The sequence below is a fragment of the Rattus norvegicus genome, chromosome 1 (genome assembly GCF_021556685.1).
Source record: "Rattus norvegicus strain SHRSP/BbbUtx chromosome 1, alternate assembly SHRSP_T2T, whole genome shotgun sequence".
Lineage (NCBI taxonomy): Eukaryota > Metazoa > Chordata > Mammalia > Rodentia > Muridae > Rattus > Rattus norvegicus.
This window is the reverse complement of record NC_141534.1, coordinates 156,195,684-156,218,681: the sequence shown is the minus strand read 5'-3', so window position 1 is coordinate 156,218,681 and position 22,998 is coordinate 156,195,684. Positions and strand designations below refer to the sequence as shown.

Here is a 22,998-nt window from a genome sequence, read left to right as displayed (position 1 = left end):
CCATAGGCATCAAGTTTATGGACAAGAGTTCACTAAGAGTGTAAATAGATATTTGCTTACTCATTACATGATTTTTTTAAATGGGAAATGATCTCTGGGTGAGAGTTGCTATTTAACTCATAATTAAATGGATAGTTTTACTACAAAGGCAGAATCTGTACATAAATAAGCATGAAAAAATGAGTAATTTGGTAAATAAAAATACTAGGCAATCTCATTATGTAGTGGTAATCACTATTAAGAATTTGGTTTGGGGCTGGAGAGATGGCTCAGTGGTTAAGAGCACTGACTGCTCTTCCAGAGGTCCTGAGTTCAATTCCCAGCAACCACATGGTGGCTCACAACCATCTGTAATAGGATGCTCTCTTCTGAAGTGTATGAAGACCAACTATAGTGTACTGACATATAAATAAAATAAATAAATCTAAAAAAAAAGAATTTGGTTTATATGTATCCAGATAATTCTTTGCTCATGTACCAGTTAGTTTTAACTGTCAATTTACCACAACCAAGAATAACCTAAGAATGTAGCCTCAGTTGTGAGATTATTTAGATCATATTGGTCTGTGGGCATGTCTGTGGGGGAATTGTCTTGATTGTCACCCAGTCCACTGTTGGTGATACCATTCTCTAAGCAGGAAGCTCTGGATTGTATGAGAGTGAAGGAGGCTGGCTAGGCAGCAACTGAGCAAGAACCCATAATTTAATTCTCTCTCTGCTCTTGATGTGGTAAATATGGTTGCTTTGTCAGGTCCAGCATGGCTGCAGAAAGTATGGTGTGACATGGTTCCTGCCTCTGGAGCAGAGCCAGCAGGACTTGGGTCTCTATGAGTGCTGATGGTTACTGTAGGTGGAAATCTTGTTTGCATAATACTGTACTTATGTTACCTCATGTTCCTCCTTTGGGGAATGTTCTCCCTGTCAAGGTTAATGACTCCATGATAATCAGAAACAGTATGATTCTGGGAATTGAGAATGTGTCTGGTGATCCTCAGCAAAATGGACAGCCCTTAAGGCTGTGGGAAAGAACTCTGAAAATATGAGTTCAAGAATACATAAATAGGACTGGAGAGATGGCTCAGTAGTTAAGGGCACTGACTCCTCTTCCAGAGGTCCTGAGTTCAATTCCCTGCAACCACATGGTGGCTCACAACTATCTGTAATGGGTATCCAATGTCCTCTTCTGATATGTCTGAAGACAGCAACAGTGTACCCACATACATGAAATAAATAAATCTTTAAAAAAACAGAAGAATACATAAATCAGTATAAGAACTGTTCTTTACAGGATTTTTCGACTATGTAAAATATAAGGATGCAATATCAATTGTACGAGGGGCTTCCAGGACATGAAAGAACAGAGGCAGCTTCACTAGTAAGTCAGCTTAGTCAGAAAGATAAGGAGATGTGATTTGGTTATTAGAGGCAAAAAAAACCTGGAATAATTAAAAAAAAGGTTCAGATAGATGGTTAAATAATATTAGTGGGAAAATGGTGGCTCCTCCACAGAAGCCATAAATAACTAAATTTGACCCAGATATTCTACTCGCTACATGATATAGTTATATGTACTATCCAAATAGAGGCTGAGTGTAGACAAAAAGTCTGGTAGCAAGAAAAAAGATGGCTTAATGATATTCCTACATTCTGGGATTGCTTAATACTTTCCATTAATAGCTTCAGAGTTGCTGAGATAAAAAAGAAAAAAAATCCAAAGATTGAAAGAATATATTGAGGTAGCTAAGAATTATAAAAATGAGCTTCAACGATGCTTGCATCAGCACAAACAAGAGCTCACTAAATTGCAAAAAAAAAAATCTAAAAAGTATTATACATAAAGCTAATTTTGTGACCCAAAAATAGCTTATTTGTCTAGACTTGGCAACCACAAGTTATGTGCCCAGCAAACCTCCAGGACTTACTATGTGAAAAAAAAAATGTACTTACCGTATAGTTCATTTGTCTTGAATGTGCTCCGTATTTCACTAAGAGTCAATGGCTAAGTCATAAAATGCTGACTTGTGAAATGATCAAAAGGAAACATGGGTTAAATGATTAAACTGATATGTAATTTCTAAGGAAGTAGCTTATGCAAATAAAAGACTTGGCTTTGGTCTGCAAGAGAGAGCTATCTCAAGCAGATTAGAGAGCTGTCAACTTGCATCCATCACTGACTCTGAGTCATTCTTCTACTGCTTCCATTCACCTCAGGACCCTCTCTCAAGTTGAGACTGAAACTCAGCTACTTCCTGCCATAACTTCCTCTCAATGATGGACTGTAATATAAAAATTTTAAGTCAAATAAACTCATTTTCCCCCTCCCCTATCTTGCTTTTGGTCAAGCAAGATATTTTATTATGTCAACAGAAATGAAACTTGATCACCTTATACCAGAGCTACCAGGGAAACTTCAAAAACACAGATGTTCATGTTTCAACGCAAAGACTCTGCATTTTTAAACACCCTTGGTGATTTAGAAGCAAAGTTAGACTGGGGTGGGGGGCATAGTTCAGCATTTACACACCTACTTTATTTGATCCTCTGCTCTATTCTTCTATAGATAGGGAAGAAGGGGATTGGTTGTACCCAAGGAAACATAATTCAGCATATTTTTGTAGAGTAGAAGAATCAGTTTCCATTTCATGGAAAGTGGTAGGGGATAATCTTGGTTTGTTCAAGACAATAAGCTGAAGGTTACATTAGCCTCTGACTTGCTGTTGAGCTGTAGAAATTGCAGGACTAGCCAGAGTAAATGCTCATGGAGTCAGAAGCCTGAGCCACAGAGTTCTCATAGATTCAAGATGGATAGCATTTCACATGTGCTGAATACCTTCTTACTTGCTCAGGGCATACAATGCCACCAAGACATTCTTCTCTGTTGAACAGAGCATCCTGCATTGTCGAAGCTACATCAAGGAATGAGACCATTTACTTGCTTCCCTCACTCTTTCTACCAACAATATCCCAGTCTAATCTTAACTTTCATAGAGTACTTGGGCATGGTTCAGGTAGTGGTAGAGAGTCATACTGTCTTCTATTTCTTTCTTCTACCTAGGAGGCTGTAATCTTTCTCTCAACTTTAACATTCATGTGCTGGAAGCTCACAATGTTTTATGTTTCCACTATAGCACTCACTCTTCTTGAGCTCTTGACTTACATAGACCCTGAGCCAAAGAAAGCAGGGAAGGTCAGGTTATCTAAACACCAGCAGATAAAGAGGAAATGTTTTTGAATGCAATATTTTTTGAGAATAGGATCAGGATGTTTTGATACAGGGTCTTACTATGTAGTCCAGGCTAGTCTTAAATTCACAGTCCTCTTGCCTCACCTTTGTGAGTGCTGGGATTACAGGCATGTGTATTCATGCCAGTCTGAGGACAGGGGACTTAATATATTTCTAGATTATTTACCAATCTGGCTGGCTATCAAACATAGCAAATGCTAGGTGAAAAATGCCTCTCTCTCTCTCTCTCCCTTCCTACCTTTCTTCCTTCCTTCCTTTCTTCTTTCCTTCCTTCCTTCCTTCCTTCCTTTCAGATTTTATTATTATTATTTGTTTAAGATTTATTTATTCATGTATACAAGCGCTCCATTTACATGTATGCCTGCATGACAGAAGAGGGTATCAGATTCTATTATAGATGGTTGTGAGTCATCTTGTTGTTGCTGGGGATTGAATTTGGGACCAATGCTTTTAGCTGTCAAGCCATTTTCCAGATCCTAAATAGTTTGCTATTTTCCTCCCACTTTTTCCTATGTGTAGTCCTGGGCATCTTGGAACTCTCTGTAGACCAGGTTGGCCTTGAACTCAGAGACCCTTCTGCCTCTGCCTTTCAAGTGCTGGGATTAAAGGCATGGGTCACCATTGTCTGGCTAATTTCATATATTTCCTTGGATTTACATGTAATTATGCCATTACCTAGCATTGCATCTTCTATTCTCCTGTGTGCCTTATTCCCTGTCTCTCTCAGAATGATGGAGTGTGGTAGTCTACTACACTGGTGGATCCCAATGCACCATGCCTGGTATTTATATCCTTAAGTTACCTCCTCTTTGGGACTCCTCTTTGTACCTTTTATTTGGTTTAATTAGTATAATGTAGTTGAAGTTCTACTGTGCCAATTTCACATGCTATTCTTTATATATTATTCATTCTAGGGAATTTTGTACATATATACAATGAAATTTGATAATATCCACCCTTATTTTCCCCCTAATTTCTCCACATATATGCAACATGTTTCCCTCTTAGCTTCATTTCTTCTTTTGTTTGATAACCCACTAATTTCAATCAGCCATATACATATATAAATATACATATACATATGTGTGTGAATATACACATATATGTATAAATATATACACATGCAACATATATATATATATATATATATATATATGTGTGTGTGTGTGTGTGTGTGTGTGTGTGTGTGTGTGTGTATGTTAATACAGTTCCTTACATTGTGGTGATCCCAGCCATAAAATTATTTTTGTTGCTACTTCATAACTATAATTTTGCTACTGTTATGAATCATAATGCAAATATCTGATACGCAACCTCTGTGAAAGGTCATTCCACCCCCAAAGGGCTCATGACACTCAGGTTGAGAACCATTGGTTTAGATTGAAGACTAAGAGAGCAGAGCTGCTTTTCTTGGAAGCTTGCACTTCACAACCTTCTTCAGGAAGTTGCTTCCCCACTCTCTTCCTCTGTTCTCCAATGGCAGATACCTAGCTGCCAGCTTAGTTAGCTATTTGCTGGGAAATGAAATTGAAGGACACAAATCATAATTCCTTCTATTAAGTGACTGCAGGTTGACATAACTGAGGGTGTCTGGACCTCACAGGTTCCAGTAGTCTGGTGTGGCTTTGTTTTCGAGACTACTCAAAATTGTGACTTTTCAGAAACTTTTAACAACCCTGGCACTCATCTTTCTTTGCTCACTCTCAATCTGATCAGGGCACATTAGAGACAGTAGGTTGTGCTTTTCCTATTTTTGAATGGCAACCTTTGGATCACCCACCAAACACAAGGGCAGAAACAAAGGATGAGCTACAGAGGGGACTGTGATGGGGAGGTCCCACTTAGCCTGAAAGGGCACTGGGAAGGCGTGATGGAGCACAGGAGCTTGGCTCCAGAAGACCAAGGGTGCACATCAAGCTTGAAATGTAGCATTAGAAATGAACCTATGGAGTGGTTGGTTTCAGGAATGGGAAATCCAAAGCTGTTGATAACTATAACTTATCTGCAAAGATCATTAATTGTGAATAGTGACTTCCATTATGCCGTGAACCATCTCTCTCTCTCTCTCTCTCTCTCTCTCTCTCTCTCTCTCTCTCTCTGTCTCTCTCTCTCTCTGTGTGTGTGTGTGTGTGTAAGAGAGAGAAAGACAGAGACATAGACAAAAGATAAGCCTTTCGTAGAGCATAGATGACTTCCTTTGTACTGTAAAGGTCTTTACAATTATGCCTTCCTTTTTACTTGAACCCACATAGCTTAAGAATCCATAGATTTAGAATTTGTGGAACTAGGGCTGGGCATGGTGGTGCACGCCTTTTTGGGGGGCAGAGGCAGGTGGATTTCTATGAGTTTGAGGCCAGCCTGGTATACAGAGTGAGTTCTAGAACAGCCAGAGCTACACAGCAAAACACTGTCTTGATACCCTCCACTCACTCAACCGACCTCCAAATGCCTTAGAATTTTGGAACTAAATCAAAAGACGTGACTTTTTCCCCTAGAGGCTGAAGCTGCTTCTAAAATTAGATGCTGTTCAAATGAGCTGGACCTGGGTTTCCAGGTGCAATCTTAAACAAGAGATTTCCCTGTAAGGAACAGAAATAAGAAATATAAACAAAAACCATTGAGGAGAATTGGCATATCAGGATGTGGTACTCAAATATGATGCTTCAGGTCCTACCACATAAGAGGGAGAGGAGGAAAGCTAGAATGACTAGTGCTTGGAGTGCTAATTTGTCTCTACATTGGGAACTACACTCAGCTTTCTATTGTGGCTCACAGATTCTTTTTTTGAGGCAGAGTTTCATGTAACCCGTGCTGGCCTAGAACTGGTTATATAGCCAGGAATAACCTTAAACTTCTGATCATCCTGCCAACACCTCCTAAATGTTGGTATTACAGCTGTGTGGGATTGACCCCAGGGCCACTGAGCATGGTAGGCAAAGCACTTTACTAACCTAGCTTCTTCCCAGCCCCTTTAGTTCTCAGACTTAACTGGATATTTCTTTGCTTTGGTATGTCTTCCTCAGTGGCCAACCTTCAGGATAGGATCTGAACCTTATCAATATTTCGTACTCAGAATCCATAGACAGGTCAGTTTGTAAGGGAAGGGTAAAAGAGGAAACCTTTTATGGGTAGGATGTTTGGGTAGGGATGTGGATATTGAAGGCAGGAGTCACAGTTTCTCAAGGTTCTTTCTTAAAATACAGTGTTTGGCTTCAGGGTTTCTGACTCACCCTTAGAGTAGGCAATCCATCTCCAGACTAATACATTCCCAGGAGTACCTGGGGAGACCAGCTCATTTTCCTCCTACAGTATCTACAGAAACATCTGTTCTAGCTTGCTAGAAAGTCAAAACAATGACCTGTCAAACCATCATCTCTTCTGCTGAAGGACACATTCCTGTTGGCTGATGCACGCCCTTCCCTAAGGGTTTCACCCTGGACTGCCTGTGTGTTTGTAGAGCTGTGAATTGATTTTGATGACGATTTGAAGAGCCTTTTACATCCTAGTTTATTTAACCTTCTCACATGAATAGCAACACTTCTCTTTGGGGAAATCATGGGATGACTACTGACTCATAAGCCAGCAATGAGCCCTGGAAACAGGAAGCAAAAAAATAGGCTCTCTAAAGCAATTGCACTCCCTTTGGTCAGGTCACAAAGCACTATAGAAAACATCCTGCATGTGGAGTGGGCAGACTGGGTTCAACTCACAGTCTTGCAAGGTACTCTGTGAACTGGGATGGTGACTGTGTCATCTTGAGGCCTCAGCTTTTCCTTCCATTAAAGTGGGCATGATAGTACCTATCCTGCCAGCTGCGTGGCATTCTTAAGAGGTCAAACTAGAGTAATGGAGTATAAAGACACATTCAAGAGCATGTGCAGCTTGAACCCATCCATATGATCAGCCCCCAAACACCAAACAACATGTCCTAGAGTTCCTTCCATGAGAGAACTCATATCCAGAATTCAGTGCATTGTGGTACTTACTTTGCACATACAGGGCCTTTATTGGCATTGCACCCATTGGTTCTTTTTTGGACATATATAAGTTCACTTCTCTTCTGGAAGAATAGCTTTCGGTGTCCACAAGTAGTTCTGCTCCATGATACACACAGTAGCCTCTGAGTTTGCTCACAACCAAAGCAAGCATTTCCTTTCCCTGAACTGTCATGGTTATTGTTCTGTAAAAGTACTTTAATAATTTATGGCCCTTAGCATCTTTTGTCTGGTCTTGAAAGTGACATTTAAGATAGACTGGAAAGGAAGAATGAAGTGGCAGTTACCTCTTCTGTTCCAGATGCCCTGCTTCTAATAAATGTGCCAATTTGTGAATTAGCTTCTTCGGTAGCCACAGCCCAGTGGTTCATTTCCTCTATAATCTTGACTGTAAACATAGAGCTTTCAGAGGATCACTTCCTTTCAACCAGTTTATTCTGCCTGGTATCCAATGCAAAAATTCTCAAATCTCACCAGGACATATGGTCTACTGACCCTTTACTTTTCCTCATCCCTTCTCTATTTCCTGCTTCTCTGTCTCCTTATTTTTCTTCTTTAGACTAGACCTTTGGGAAACCATTTTGTTCACTCCCTTGAATATATTCTCAGTTCCCTTCTTTGTCCAGAAAAATTCCAAACCTGATGCATCTGTTTTGTCACTTCTCTTCAACTACCTCGTTCTGCCTTCCCTCTCTTCCCATGATATACTCTGTCTTCCAAAGCCCAAGCTTCTCCAGGTATGCATTTGATCCCTGATCCTCTAGCTTACTCGAACGAACTTCTGCTTCTATCCTGTGCCCCATTATGGATTTTCTTTTTTCTGTAGCATCTGTCTCATCCCAGTGAACCACAATATAATTTTATCTCTTTTCAAGGGAGAAGGAAATACGTTTTGTGTTTATTGTCCACTAAATTGTAGAAGCCTTGGCTTGCCCAGCATGTGGGAAGCATTACTGGAACTCCCTACTGTAGCATGCCAGCAAGGAGTGGAGGATGGAGCTGCCAGCGTTATGCTTTCCAGTGACGACATGAGCTCTCATAAATCTAGATGGCTCGGATCTGGGGCATCAGGTTCCTTGGCCTATTACCATCTCCCTAACCTGACCTAACAGGGGTGAGGATGTGTGTGAAGACAAGCATGGTGACTTTCTTTCCTAAACTATTTCACTGGGAAGGTAACATCTTTACATCAGAAGAGCAGTGTCTGGATCCATAAAAACTACTCTGAGCAGCTCAAAGCAAGAGGATTTACTTCCTGGAACAACAGAAACCTAGCTACCTCCACATCACAGTGCCTTCTTGAAGGTGATTCTGGAGAAGGACCCATTTGGCTTCCAGATTTTCAAGTGCATCAGTCAAGTTGAAATTTTCAGACCACCCCCAAAGCATCCATGTATAGCCTCTTTTGTAATTCTTTCAAAGCCAGGGTTGACTTGGAGATGGCACTTCTTAGGTGCTCGCTCCAAAAGGGGCAGCATGGTCCACTTACTTATCTGTCACAGCCTGCATGAATTCATCCAGCAGGTCATCATACTCCTTCCCACGAACACGTTGGTGTTTCAGGCCGATGTACAGAGGGTCTCTGAGAAGCTCCTGGAATAGAGAGCATCCACTTACTAACCCCACTCCATACTTCTTGCTTTATTACTGTTTTCTGTAAAGCAAGAGTTCAGGTTTAGTGGGCAGAACTGGAGGTAGGAAGAGAGGAGAGCGTATGACACTGCCTCTGTTCCCCTACCTTTACCTAAGGGCAATCCCTGGAAGGGTCTGGAGGCCAAGTCCCTGTCTCAGGGTGGATTCCCGTGAAATCCCATTTTTAGGAATGAACAAGGCTTTAAGGTATCTGAGTCTCCATTGGACACTCTTTCAAGCTCTGGCTGTGGACTTTGGGTTTATTTTATGGTTTCTTAATAGTGTCACTCTTAACACTTTAGCTTGGAAATTCCTTAATCTGAGAGATGACCTGTACATCATAGGATATTTAGCAGCATCTGCAACCTACATCCACAAGGATCCAGCAACAACTCCACTTGTGACCATAGTACAAATGTCTTCAGACATTGCTACAGATCTTCTTGAAGGTAGAAATGCTCGTCGTTGGGAACTTTTGAAGCTGATTGTAGGTAGCATCTGCATTGGTGAATGCGGTCTCATCAAAGATCTTCCCCCCAATATACTTATAAAACATTCATTCATCTTAACTTAAATAAAATCTTACCTGCTACATACCTCACACATTGCTAGGTGGGAGGGATATGAAGGGAGAATGATATACTAGAAATTTCATTGAAAAATGATGCTCACCTTAGCTCTTTACCCTTAGCCCTTAGACACAGCAGCTACGTGCACATTGGGCCTTTTCTTGTGTTTGGATTGGTCTGACTAGCTTCTTTCACTGGGCTTCCTATTTCATCCATATCCCCATGGGTCAGCAGACTGATTCATGCATAGCACACTTATTTATTAATTAGTTTATCTTAATATCCATAGAAGCTTCATCATACAAAAGGAAAAAACTCTTGAAAAACTCTGTTAATTGACAACTCTAGACAAATCTCGAGACATATGATGTGAAAGAAAGGCAACCCTGAATGACTGTATGCCACCTGATTTCATCTGTTTAGTGTCCTTGAAATGACAAAACCATAAAGATGGAGACCAATCATCAGAATTTAGGGAGAGGAAGAGGGAATGTGGGTATCGTTATAAAAGGGTTGCATGAGATATCCCTATATAAAACTTTCCCATAACTTTAACTGCCTTAGTAGTAGAGGAACATGTACAAGGTATAGAACTGAACTACGATTGAAGAAAACTGGGTAGTTGGTATAGGGGCATGTGGTGATTGAATGAGGAATTGCATATAGGCTTACAAATTTGAATGCTTGGTCCCCAATTGGTGGTGACTTTAGAGATAGAACCCTTAGGAAGAAGAACCTTGCTGGAGGAAACATATCACTGGGGTTGGGATTTGAGGTCTATATCTTTGTGTTCCTTTTCCTATTTCTCTTTCCATGATTCCTGTGTGCAGATAAAATGTGATCAGCCAGCTTCCTCCCCTGCCCCCATGCTATGTCATGCCATCCTTACCATTATGAACTCTAGCCTTCTGGAACAAAGTTTCTTTTAGTCATGGTATTTTATAACAGGAACACAAAGTAATTAAAACTTTGTGATATTTTTCTGAGATGTGTACACCATCTACAACACTTTAAAATAAGAGTTAAAAAAATAAACAAGACAGTGTCAAAGAATGCACAACTCATGGAATAAAAATGCCATGTATTTATTGACCATTGGCACTCCCGACTGCAGCCTGGAGTAGGATAATGATTAGTGAGAATGATTGATTGAAGGCGCCCTAAGTCTACCAAGGGTGTGGATGAGTGAACTAACTGTCACAGAGAGGGATGGAAATGCTTTGGGAAATAGTGTAGCACAGAAACACAACCTGGAGAAGCACGCTGTGAATGTGAGTTGAGACTGTACTGTGGGGGAAATGGTCAGATTCTAACAGGTTAGCTAGGTTTCAAGGCAGGGTGAGCACAAAGGAAGGTTGGAGGCTGGAGGCTGAGTGAGGAGGGAAAGGTGGCTGCCATGTTTGGGAAACAGAAAACAACCATCTGCTATAACCTCTTGGAACTTCCGCATTATTGTGTCTAATACAATCAAAGCAAGAGCTCATTGACAAATTCATTGCCTCATCCCCATCTGAGCTGCTGTTATAGGCTATGAAGATAAGGGTTACATGACAGGCTTTTACCTCTGCCATGATGGGCTGCTGTGACTTTGGGAAAGCTTTTATGACCTCCCAGAGTCTTCCTCTCCTCTGTCCAATTGAGATAGAGTACAGCCACACTCTGCTTATGGTGATTGCATGAGAGAATATTAGAGAGCTTTGTGAATGATAACACCTGGTATAAATGGTGGCAGGTGTTCTAGCTCTTAAAGCCTTTGATGTACCCCAGGCTGAGGCATGTTTCACTGCAGCCACAGGAGGACTTTGAACTCTCTTAAGCAGATTCTGTTGCAGGAGGGCAGGTGAAGGACTCCATCCATAATCTCTCCAGATCGCTTAATGATGAGATGAGGGGTGAGGAGGTTTAGGGCAGAGCATCCTTCCTAAATGAGGCTATTTGATAATTGTCTTTGCTTGGAGACTTGTAATTAGCTTTTTAATTAGACTCCTATGGGCCATCTTTCCTTCTCTCTTTCTATGGGAGTCTTGTGAGCACTGTATAGTCTGAAGGTCCTAACCTCCAACTACTTCTGCTCTCTCCCTTCATTCTTCTGCAGTTTCCTTTTAAGAAGTTCTCACCCATGTATTTCCAGAAGGTCTTGAGAAATAGGTTTCATTGTTTATTATTCTCCTATGTTATGAATGGAGCAGCAAGACACAGAGAGGTGAAGCACCTTCCCTAAGACCTTCCGTTAGTAAGAGCAACAGACAGTATTTCACTCTGACTCTTCTGCTCATCTGTAAGAACTGACATACTATTTAGTCCACTGACCCAGACCTATATTGTAGCCCAGATGGCTGATTGCAGTGTAATAAGGGCCTGTCTCCATGCCTTCCCTCATGATAGACAAGTTCCCTTTCAAAACGGAATAAATCCTCCCTTACATCAGCTCTTTTAGTTTTCTATAAGGAACAAGAAAAGCCATGAATAGTGACTCTAAAAACCTTGTGAGGACATCATTATATTTTATTTTTTATAATAAAATGTTCCATAATTCAAATACTTCAAAACTAACTACAAAAATGGGGAAAACTTACACACAGAGATGATACTAAAGACAAACGTGTCTTGCGCTTGCACAGATCGTGCAAGAAGACAGGTCCTCATTGGCTCACTCCAGTACCTGACCGTCTCATTCCTGCTTACAGATCAGGATGTTGGAGTTCATTGGTAAGTAAACTGCCCAAACTCACAGAGCCAAGAGGAAGTAGCTGAGACCAAGCCTTGATCAGACTGATTCTCATGGTAGGGTCCTTTCCTCCTCATCACTTGATCTTGTGGGGACCAAGGAACTAAGCATCATCCTCTTGTCCTCACTCTCTGTCTGTTCCTTTCCAGGAGAGTTTAGTAATAGCTGCCTAGGTCCAGCAGGGCTGGGTTTTGGGACTTTGGAATTGGATGAATCTGAATTTGAATTCACACCCCGTCCCTTAAGCCAGAGGCTTTGGGTAAGAAATTTAATTTTTCTCTGTTTTGTTTTCCTTTCTGTTGAAAAGGGATAATAATGATTTCTGTCACACAGTGTGACTTCTTGAGGAAAGCTCTGTTCCTTCTTCGTTCACATCTCCCCAGAGCTCAATCGCACAGTGCCAGCACACAGAGACTCTGTGAAGTGTGTCAGCCGATAGCAGTTGCCAGAGCGTCACTCCTGGGCTAAGATGCCAGGCTTAAAATTTGGGTCTTGGAACTCATTCACTTCAGCTTCCTCCCAATGGATTTCTAAGGGTTATAACGGTGACATGAGCTGGTCAGAATGAAGGGAGGAAGTCATTATTTTAGAACACGATAGAGACTGGGTTTATTCATTTTCAAGCTCGGGTGTGTGCAAGGTACCTGGTACCTAAGTAGTATTTGATGGCTAAGACTTTTCTCTCTGTTAGATGGTTATTAAGTCCCTATTGGAATGGGGACATCAGTGATCAGAATTGTAGATGAATGAATTTACCAAAGAAGGCAAACTGTTACTTCTTCCTGTGTGGTGGGAGTTGGAGGGTTGAATGCATTCTCTGGGGTGGTTTGTTTGCTTAGCTCTCCTTCCTAAGGTTTTCCTTAGAGACAAATGTCATGGAAAACAAATAGGTTTTCCTCTTCTACTCTGGACATATCACAGAGGGTTGTACTTAAGTTGGAAGATAAATCTCCTGGTTGAAAAAATATTTATCTTGAATAGCAACAGGCACTCACTCGAAGATGTCATGCAAAGCACCTGTGTGTGAAGGAGGTCACGGCATGGGGTTCACTCCATGGCCTCTGCACCCTTCCCTTCTCTATCCTTATGCCTATTGCTCATTTCTTGGAAAGTTAAGCTAGGAGAAAACTGCAAAGGCTCTGAGGGGCAGCAGCATCATCAGACATTCAGGCAGAGTGAGCTCTCTGGTAGTACCACACGATGAAGCTGAGTATTCTATTCAGAGAGACAGTTTGTGAAATAGAAGAAACTGCAAATCCCAGTACAGCAGCTGACTCTTGTTCATTCCCACCAAGTCTTCAAGTCCAGGTTTCTGGCTCCGCTGTCAATTTTCACCTGAGTCTCTCTGCAGATTCTCAGCCACACAGTAGCCTCCAGAGGGCCACAGAGCATCTCCAGAGGGCCACAGAGCATCTCCAGAGGGTCCTGTAACATCTCCCTCAGAGACAAATGCAAGTTCAGGATTTTAGGCAGCAAAGACTCTCAGGGCTCAGGAGGGCAATCCAAGGGCCAAGCCTGCTGGGGTGCTTCAAAGAACCTCGCTATAGAGTTGCCATGTGAGTAGGGTTTGGGGACTTAGGAAGCCATTTATGTTCCGGGCTGCTTTTCCTGTGAAGAGTGAAGGAGTTGTATGAGCTACTGTTTTTGGTCCCTTCTGCGTGGACAATATGACCGCTCTATGCTTGGTTTCATCTACACACAGTCATGAGCACAAGGCTCCTCTCTCCTGAGGAGAACCTGGGGTGTCTACCCCCCACTCCCCCACCATGGAATTACAGCTCCATGTGCTCATTTTTCCAAAGGTCTTTGGTGTTGACAGGTAAAAGTGACTCAGGCTCAGGGGTGCAGACAGCCCATGTTTTCTTTCAACAGGGCTTAGAGGGAGGCTCTGACACTGATTAAATTGCCGTTGCCTTGGGAGTTTTTTTTTGTTTTTGTTTTCATAGAGGCATACACACTGATAGTTGGGTTGTTTGGACGTTAGAACACCTCACAGCAGTATCCTCCTTGTACTGAGTTAGTCAGGGGAAGTGATAAAGCCAAGCTTTTCTCTCCTACAGCTGGGAATTGATCTCAGAAAAAAAACACATTTATTTTATGTTTTTGAGTGTTTTATGCACCAGTATCACATTTACATCATTTCAACCCCACAATCTCCCACCTCCAAACCCAGCTCCCTCTCTACTGTCCACTTCGTGAGCTCAACTTCATAATATTTAATTATATATACACATATATGTATATATACACACAGACATGTATATATATATATATATGTTCGTATGTATGTATGTTCTCTCTAGAGTCCATTTAGTGTTGTACTTATATGCACTTGTAATTAGGGATGACCACTTGGAATTAGATAGCCTACCAGAGGGCTTGTCCCTAGAGAAGACTGATTCTCACTCTTACAGCCTTTAATTGCCTGTAGCTCTTCATCTATGGGTGGGACCTTGGGAAATTTCCCTAACTCACATTGGCATCTTAACTGATGTTGTCATTGTGCACGTCTTACAAACAGATGCATTTTTAAACCAAGAGCTGTACTATGGGAAATGACATAGCTAACTCATTTGAAGGGGGGGATAAATCATGTCTCCCTAATGCTGGTTCACTTGGCAGCATTGGATTCTCATGCTTGGAGGAAAACTCTCAGGGGAGAAGCAGACACTTTGAGTAGATGTAATACGCAACTCATTAAAATGATACATTATGTGACAATGTTGGAACACTGTCAACCAGACTATTTCACCCAAGTCTGGTTCATTGAGTTCCCTCATGCCTAGCTGAATGCCTGACACCTACTAAACACTCAATAAACTTTGATTAAATAAGTAAAGAGAAGTGTTCGCAAATAACCTTAATTATAGGTGCATTATGATTAAAACTAAGAAATGTATACCTGTATAGGTGCATATGTCATAGATAAATATTGAAAGGGTCCACAAATGCAGTACCATGGGAGAAATGCCATTTACCTTAAGAATTTGAATAACATTCTAAAGTTACTTTAGATATACAAGTCAAGAGATGATGTTGACTTAGGAAACAACAGAATGCTGGCCTGGGTGTGCTAGGACAGAGGATCTCTGCTCTGATTAGAATCCATTTGAGCCAATTAAAGGCCCCGAGCTTCACTTTCCTGAAGTGGAAAAAAGATGTGCTATGATGTTCAAATTAGGTGTAAGGTCCTGGTCCTTCCTTGTCACTCATTTTTGGAAATCCTTCCTGATAGATTCGTCACAGATTGAGGTCAGCCTTGAGCTTCATTTGCACTGGTGGGTGCTGGACCTTCAATAGCAAAGGACCTCCATGCACCTGCTAGAGGCAACCGGTACCTTCGAGATCTAATAGCTTAAATAAACCTAGGCTGTCTCTGCACCAGCTCAGAATCAGCTTCTACGGCACCGACAAGGCAAAGGGCTCAAGGAAATCTGTTTGTAGTGCAGCAAGGGATGCCGATAGCTCACCTGAAGCGAGGTTTGCTGTACTCATCTACAGAGACAACACTGCCCTCTTTGAGGCAGATGACAGTTTCTATGTGTTTGATATAAATTCAAACATCTGGCCAGGGGAAGGGAACTTGATTTAGAGCAAAATTTGAGGTCTGGTTTTGTTGAGCAGTTGTAAGGTTTGTACCGCCACCCAGGCCTTGTTTTATAGTCAGGAGGCAGCGCAAGAAGAGATTTGGAAATGGCAGTATTATTATGTAGGGGATCAGGGCTAGAGAGCTGCAGTGACTCATCTGGCTTATGGTGGTAGTGGGGTCAGGGTCCCTGCTTCTGAATTCAGTCTTTCCCCACTTCTTTTGCCTGCCACTGTCTACCCCATGATTTTCTGGCTTTCAAGAAAGGTCTCTTTCAGGCTCCCTCAATTCAGGGAGGAGCATGTATGGGTGGAATCCGAGGAAGCTGCATTCCTTGTTTCCTCACAATGCTCACTCTTGTTTAGAACCCAGGCCACAATGTCTAAGGAAGAGGAAAGGCAGTTTTCTTGAAGGAAAAGCATGTGGAATGTAAATGGCTATAACCTTTTTGGCAATGCGAATCCGGAATCCGAATATAAGGGCAGCAGAGAAGGCTCAGTGAGTGAAGAGGATCCAAGACCAGTCCCCGGTAACAACAGAAGAAGCAGCTGGGCATGGCAGGCCACACCTGCAGTCCCAGCACCGGGGAAGCCCACTGGCAGGTCACTAGTCAGCCCACCCACGAGAATCTCTGCACCTCAGGTGCCAGTGTGAGGTTTGTCTCAAGCAGCAAGGTAGATGGTGCTGGAGGAGGAGCGGTGCTGTAGGTTTTCTTCTGGCCAATTCATCGTGCTCCCCCAGTCCATACCCATCCTGTGAAGCTAGGCAACAACTAACTCCAGTTAGCACCAAGATTTCTGCCTCTAGGAATTTGTCCTAAAGAAACATTAGAGATAAGAGCGATGACTGATCCAAAAAAATGGGTAGCAAAGCACAGCTGATCTTTGTAAGAAGACTGGAAACACCTACATAGCCTCTGTACAGGCTTTGCTATATGAACTGTGGTAAAACATGCAGCCACTGATGTGGCACAGTGGAGTAACGATAAAAACATGAGAAGAAACATATCAAATTCAAAATGCAGGCTAAGGAATCATAAGGCAATGTAACTCCAAATTTGGTTTTTGTAAGGGTTTAGGGGAAAAAGGCTGGAAGGAAAAATATTAAAATGCAATATATATACATATGTATATATTAGCACTGAACATATGACTGATATTTTTCTTTTAACACTTCTATGATTTTAATTTTTAAAAGACGAATGCACACTGATCTTAAACTCTGAAACAAATGTTATTTGGAAGGAATTCCGTTGAAATGTATTTTATACAATATCATAGTGGGACTCATTGTTTATTTAATTTGCATATTACAATTATAATTTACAAAACATGACAGTTGGATGGAGATATGTTTTGTTTCCTTTGTCAAAAGCAGAACTAAATTGTTTCAAACTTTTGAATTAAGCAAACAATTTTGAGACAAAAAAAGAGAAAGAATTCTCAAGACACTTTTTTCCTGCCAGGCAAGGGCCAAGAATTACAGGCAGAAACAATATGGTACCAGGAGCAGACAAACTCTCGATTTGGGGTTGAACTCCTTCAGTGAGAAAGCCCTTGAACTTTGCAGGATGATCTACCTGTATCTTGGCTCAGTTTCTCTCACTTGATCTGCAGAACACTCACCAGCTTGTCTCAGACATTTCATCTGTGGCCTTGTTTTTGAATTTTGGGTCACGCACTGAGGCAACTTGCACTGAGAATGCAGAACACAGACTAGTCCTATCACGGGCTGCTCTCTCAGAGAGTAGCCCCAAGGAAGACTGCAAACTGAAAGCAATGGAAGAAGTAAGTCCAGGGCATCGAGGGCACAGAAGAGGAAGATGAAAAAGGACTCAGAAGTAGAAGCCGGTGGGAGAATTGACCTCTACTTCACAACTGCGTGGGAAGAGTGGGGATCAAGTGGATGCTGGGAAAGATACAGCCCATGTGGATATAATTATTCCACCAGTGCGCCATTCCCCAACCAAATCTGGCCCAAGCGCTCCTGGCTCAGGCAGCCCGTTACCTCATTGTTGGTGCCGACATCTAGCAGGACAGGAAGGCACTGCTGTGGGTTCACCCCTCCGCATGCTGTGTACAGGGCCAGCTTGCCCACAGGGATGCCCATGCCGTAGCAGCCCAGGTCTCCCAAGCCCAGTATGCGCTCTCCATCAGTCACCACCACAGCCTGAAAGACACAGCAGGGCACGCTCAATCTGGAGCACCACCTCCATGACAAAGTGCTCATTTCAAATCAGGCCTGACAGTTGGATGGATACCCACTGACATTGTAGGGAATAAAGCAGCTTGTCTGGGACGAGGCCAGGGGATTCATCAACTGCAGGTGGCTGGTCCTTTCTGGCATGTGAGCAAGAATCCTCAGAGGCCAAACGACAGAAAGACAGTGTTCCTCGCATTCTGAAGACTGGGTTGGGAGCTGCAGAAACAGCTGGAGAGAAATCACATCTACTCTCTCTTTCTCTCCCTGCCCCCTCCCTCTCGCCCTCCCTCTCGCCCTCTCTGAGAAACGGAACAATCTCATATTGAAACTTGGGGCATGAGACAGGAAGGCAGAGATCTAAGAAAAGAAGAAAAGGAAAGACAAGAATGTCACGTTGCTGCTAAAGCCGCAGGATTTTGAGGCCAATTTGCAAAGAATAGAGCTTGCAGTTTCCTAGAATCGCGATCTTGTATGAAGTCAGGTGGACTCTTTGGTTGTATGAAGATTTCTTTTTGTCAAAGAATCACTGAGGGCCAATCATGTTCCAGACACAGTTCTGGTACAAATCTTGCCTTTATCAGTAGACAGATGTTGATGGAGCTCACGGTGATGACAGATATGACTATATGATCGTGACGGATGTTTAATTTTCACTTAATAAATATTTATGAAGCACCTGTTTGCTAGTAAGACATATCCTGGGGGAAGGAACTTTTGTTTGCTTACCTATAAAATTAATATGTGTGGACCCAAACGAGAGAGGGAACATATTTGTTAACAGCTAATAGCTGTCAGACAAAAGTCTGAATGCAACAGGGCAGTGCAGGAACCATAGAGATTGAGATATTCCTGTTAGGTGACTCTTACAGGTTTTATAGATGAAGGGACACACACACACACACACACACACACACACACACACACACACACACACACACACCAGGCATTGAACAGGAAGCAGTTGTGGAGGTATAGGTAGAATGAAATGTCTTTCAGAGGAAGGAAAGTTAAGGCATGTGTAAAATGTGTGTGAGAAGCAAGGAGGTGTAAATTCGTGAAAGGGAGAATGGGGAGTGAGGGAGAAATCACTGAAGGGTCAGAAGCAGTCCCTTGCTTCTTCACAATGAAGTGGGTTTTTTTGTTGGTTTTTTTTTTGTTTTTTTTTTGGATCTTTTTTTTGGAGCTGGGGACCGAACCCAGGGCCTTGCGCTTCCTAGGCAAGCGCTCTACCACTGAGCTAAATCCCAAACCCCAATGAAGTGTTTTTTATGTCACTGCAACAACCTCACTATCATGGGCTCCCATTGTCTGTAAGAGTTAAGCTTATAGACATCTCATCTATCTATTGAAATCTGGCTTTTGACCAAGATTGAAGACTAGCTCTGAGCTGTAGATGTCTTAAGTGACTTTCATAGTACCAATGGGCTAGAAAGGCTTAGTTTGTCTAAGGACAATGCTGGGATAAAGAGAAGAAGAACTATTCTTGCCCTGGACGAGCTTGTGATTTAATACAAAGATATCTTGCCACTTCCTTACTTCCCCAGGGGTCAAACACATAGGCCACTTCTGCCATTCTGTAGAAAAAGATACAAAGATTCTGCAAACACTTCTCCATGTCAGGAAGTGAATTTTGGAGAGTGCAGGAGACACATGAAAATCATGCTATTTCCTTCTCAGATTTCTCGACAACTTTTGTGGTGAGTGAGCACCACTCATGTCCCATACACTCTCCTCCACTAATGGTCTGGCCACAGGAATGACTAAGGCTGATAATTTCACACAAAAGTGAGCAAATGAAAGCTCAAAACCTTCTTGGTCTACATACACTTGTCCTGTGTCAGCTGAATTCCAGTGACTGGGTTAATGGTTCTATGTTAGTTATCTGAGAAACCCAGAAGACTTATCAAGATCATCTTGGCAAATGTGGAACCCTTCCTACTCAAGCTTTGGGTTTCTGGTTTAGAGGTATCTCTGCTATTCTTTCTCACTGTAATAAAGCACATGTACTCTTGGCAAGTCTCTCCCTGCCTTAGCACCCAGTCTCTGTACCTGCCTCTCACCTCCTCTGGGCAGCATTTCAGCTAAAGCCTGTGTCTTCATGCTTCCTCTGGAGACACAAACGCTTTAACTTTCTACCACCTATCCAGATCAAAGCTTACTGAATCAGGTTCCCATTTTGTGTGTGTGTGTGTGTGTGTGTGTGTGTGTGTGTGTGTTCTGTTTAGAGGGAAGTTGTTGTGTACCTCTTTGCTCTAAATTAAAACACTCCCTCCTGTGGAGAAGAGCGATAGGCTACTAAGATTCATGGAATAAACACAACACACAAGTCTCAGGGATTCTAAACTTACAGGAAGTTCCTGAAAGTTACAGGAATCACAAGATCATTTCCCAAGATTATATAAGCAGTGACAATCAGTGGGGAGAAGAGTCTCTTGAATGGCCAAGGTGAACAGGGAACTGCAGTTTTCAGTAGTTATCACCATATTGGGCTGGGATTTTCAATGGTGCAGCTGCCTAGGAGTTATCTATGCTCCTGTAAGTAGCCCTTTAATCACACTACCCAATAAACTCATTTTGATCTGTTGTTAGTGCTCTATCCGGGGTTAATGTTTGTTCATGTCTCCCAGGAGGCCATCAGTGCTGCCTCCCAGACTGGGAATGTTCCAGGAAATTAATTTCACTGCATGCTAAACTCTTCCTAAGTGAATGTTTCTCCATCTATCATCAATTTTTAGTTCTATTGTGCAAATGGCTGACTAGGTACAACAGCTTCTCAAGCTACTTTGCTCCTTTTCTTTCTTTTAGTCTCACCTATTAACCAGTATCAAGGTCACTGTATCCAAAGCTCTTTCTATCATGTCATTTCCAGAACCAAAGACTGTGTGTGCTAGCTCATTTTATTTCAGCTTAACAGAAGTTAGAGCCATTTAGGAAGAGTTGAGAAAATGCTTCCATAAAACTTGCCTGTAGACAAGTCTATACTGCATGCTCTTGATTGCAATTCCATGTAGGAGAGCTCGGCCCATTGTGGATGGTACAGCCCCTGGGCCTGGTGGTCCTAGGTGTTATGACCAAGCAGGCTGAGCAAGCCACGAGGGAACAATCCAATGAGCAATGATCCTGCATGCCCTCTGTTTCAGCTCCTGTCTTCAGGTTCCTGCCTTGAGTTTCTGTTATGTCTTCTTTTCATAATGGATTAAAAATTGTATAATGAAACAAATGCTTTCCTTCACAAGTTGCTTTTGGTCATGGTGTTTTATCACAAAACCAGAAACTCTAAGACGAAGACCTTTGCTGATTTCTAGGTGTCCCTATGCATACCTAAGTCTTTATATTATGTAACATATTTTCTGAAAGTTATCATTGTTATGTCTCTCTATATAATTGCATCCTCTGGGTCTCTTCACTCTGAAGAATGCATCTTTCGCTCTGCCTTTATATGCCTTTCTCCACTGGAGGATCTTTTCTTCATTCTTCAGCTGCACAGTGTTTTTCTCTCCTGTGAACTGTTAGCTCTTGTTGCATCTAATGCTCTGTGTCAGCTTTCTACATTCTGCCAACACTTAGTAAGAACCTCTTGGGTACCAGGACTCACACAGAATACAACTGTTGGGAACTGCCTCTTGTATGTCCCATACTGCTTTCAGATCCCATTACTTCCTGTACAAATGGATTCTTAGACCCCTTTCTCCTTTGAAAATTTTTACTTTGCTACCTTCCTGTCAGGGACAAGGTAAAACTCACAGCCTTTTGGGGGACCTATGAATGGAACAAAGAGCTTTGGGCTTTTGTTTCCTGTCAGAGCTGTGCCTGACAAAGCCAGCAATGGACTGGTGCCGGGGCTCTGGAGGCCACCAAGGCCAGAGCCTGGAGCTGGACAGTTTCCCTGTAAAGCTGTGGCCAAATGTTCCAGACAGAGATATAAAACTCTCTTGCTTATTGTACCAGCATGTATCTTGCAAAAGAGGAATGAGAGCTGCTCTACTCTGAGCTTCCCTGTGATTCTGCTGTCTGATGAACATTTATTTGTTTTCTGCTCCCTCATTTGAGGAGTATAGAAGGAGCTGTGATTAATAGACTCCCTAGCTTGGGTCATCAGCCCAGCTTTTGACTCTTTCTCTTCTCATCCCTGGTCTTCCCCATCAGAGTCCCAGAACCCAGGAAGAACTGCTGGTCCAATTCACCTGCCATCTTGTTCCCCCACATCTTCTAAGCACAAGCCCACTAACCTTCTTTGGTGTTTCTTTGTGTGTGCCAACCATGCCTAGCTGGCTATTAAGCTCTGCTAACCTCACCTACTAACCTCACCTGCTAACCTCACCTGCTAACCTCACCTGCTAACCTCACCTGCTAACCTCACCTGCTAACCTCACCTGCTAACCTCACCTGCTAACCTCACCTGCTAACCTCACCTGCTAACCTCACCTGCTCTGTCCTTTTGGCATCTGTTCTATGACTCTCACCATTTCTATTGCCTTTGACCAGCCAGTCTCCATGTCACAAACCACGCCTGTGATTTTCTGATTGCTATTTTTACTCTTGAAGTCTTTCCATCCTATTTTTATTTCTATAGAGTACATCTGGATACATCAATTTCTTACCCTCCTCTGTAAAACAAAGGTCAGATATCTTCTCAGCTTGACCTTTAAGCTTTCTACTTACTATCCACTTTGCCTTTTGGCCTTTTGTGTCCTTTCCACGCTCTATCTTAACTAAGGTATTTCTGGTTTCTGTATGAGATTTGCGCCTCCCTCAATATGTGGTATTTTACCCATCAACTCTTTAATTTCCTTGCCTGGAACTCCACCATTATTGTGTGGTTTAAGGAACAATTCATAATTCTCCATGAAGCTTCCCTCCTGGACTTCTCACTCTTTTTCTTTGAATACCCAGAACATTTTCTTTGCCCAAAAGTAGCCATTACTCTTTTCCTTGTACTATAAATATTCATGTTTCCATGTCCTTCATAACAGTTATAAGCTTTTTAGGGACAATGTTATGTTGTGTTGTTTTTGATTTCTTAGCTTTTGGCTCTGAGGCCT

The 22,998-nt window shown here is 42.2% G+C and overlaps 1 protein-coding gene across 8 annotated transcripts in view; it reads right to left on the bottom strand.

Moving 5' to 3' along the window:
- The window catches only part of Me3 (malic enzyme 3), a 197,150-nt gene that overhangs the window by 43,107 nt on the left and 131,045 nt on the right, over positions 1–22,998 (bottom strand). For all 8 annotated transcript variants that reach the window (XR_015630266.1, XR_015630268.1, XR_015630267.1 and 5 more), the window contains 2 exon segments: positions 17,762–17,923; positions 8,729–8,832 (listed from right to left, as the gene is read on the bottom strand). Coding sequence is in view for 4 of the 8 variants with exons in the window: in NM_001415972.1 (NP_001402901.1) it covers positions 8,729–8,832; positions 17,762–17,923 (266 nt within the window). In the remaining 4 variants the exon portion in view is untranslated.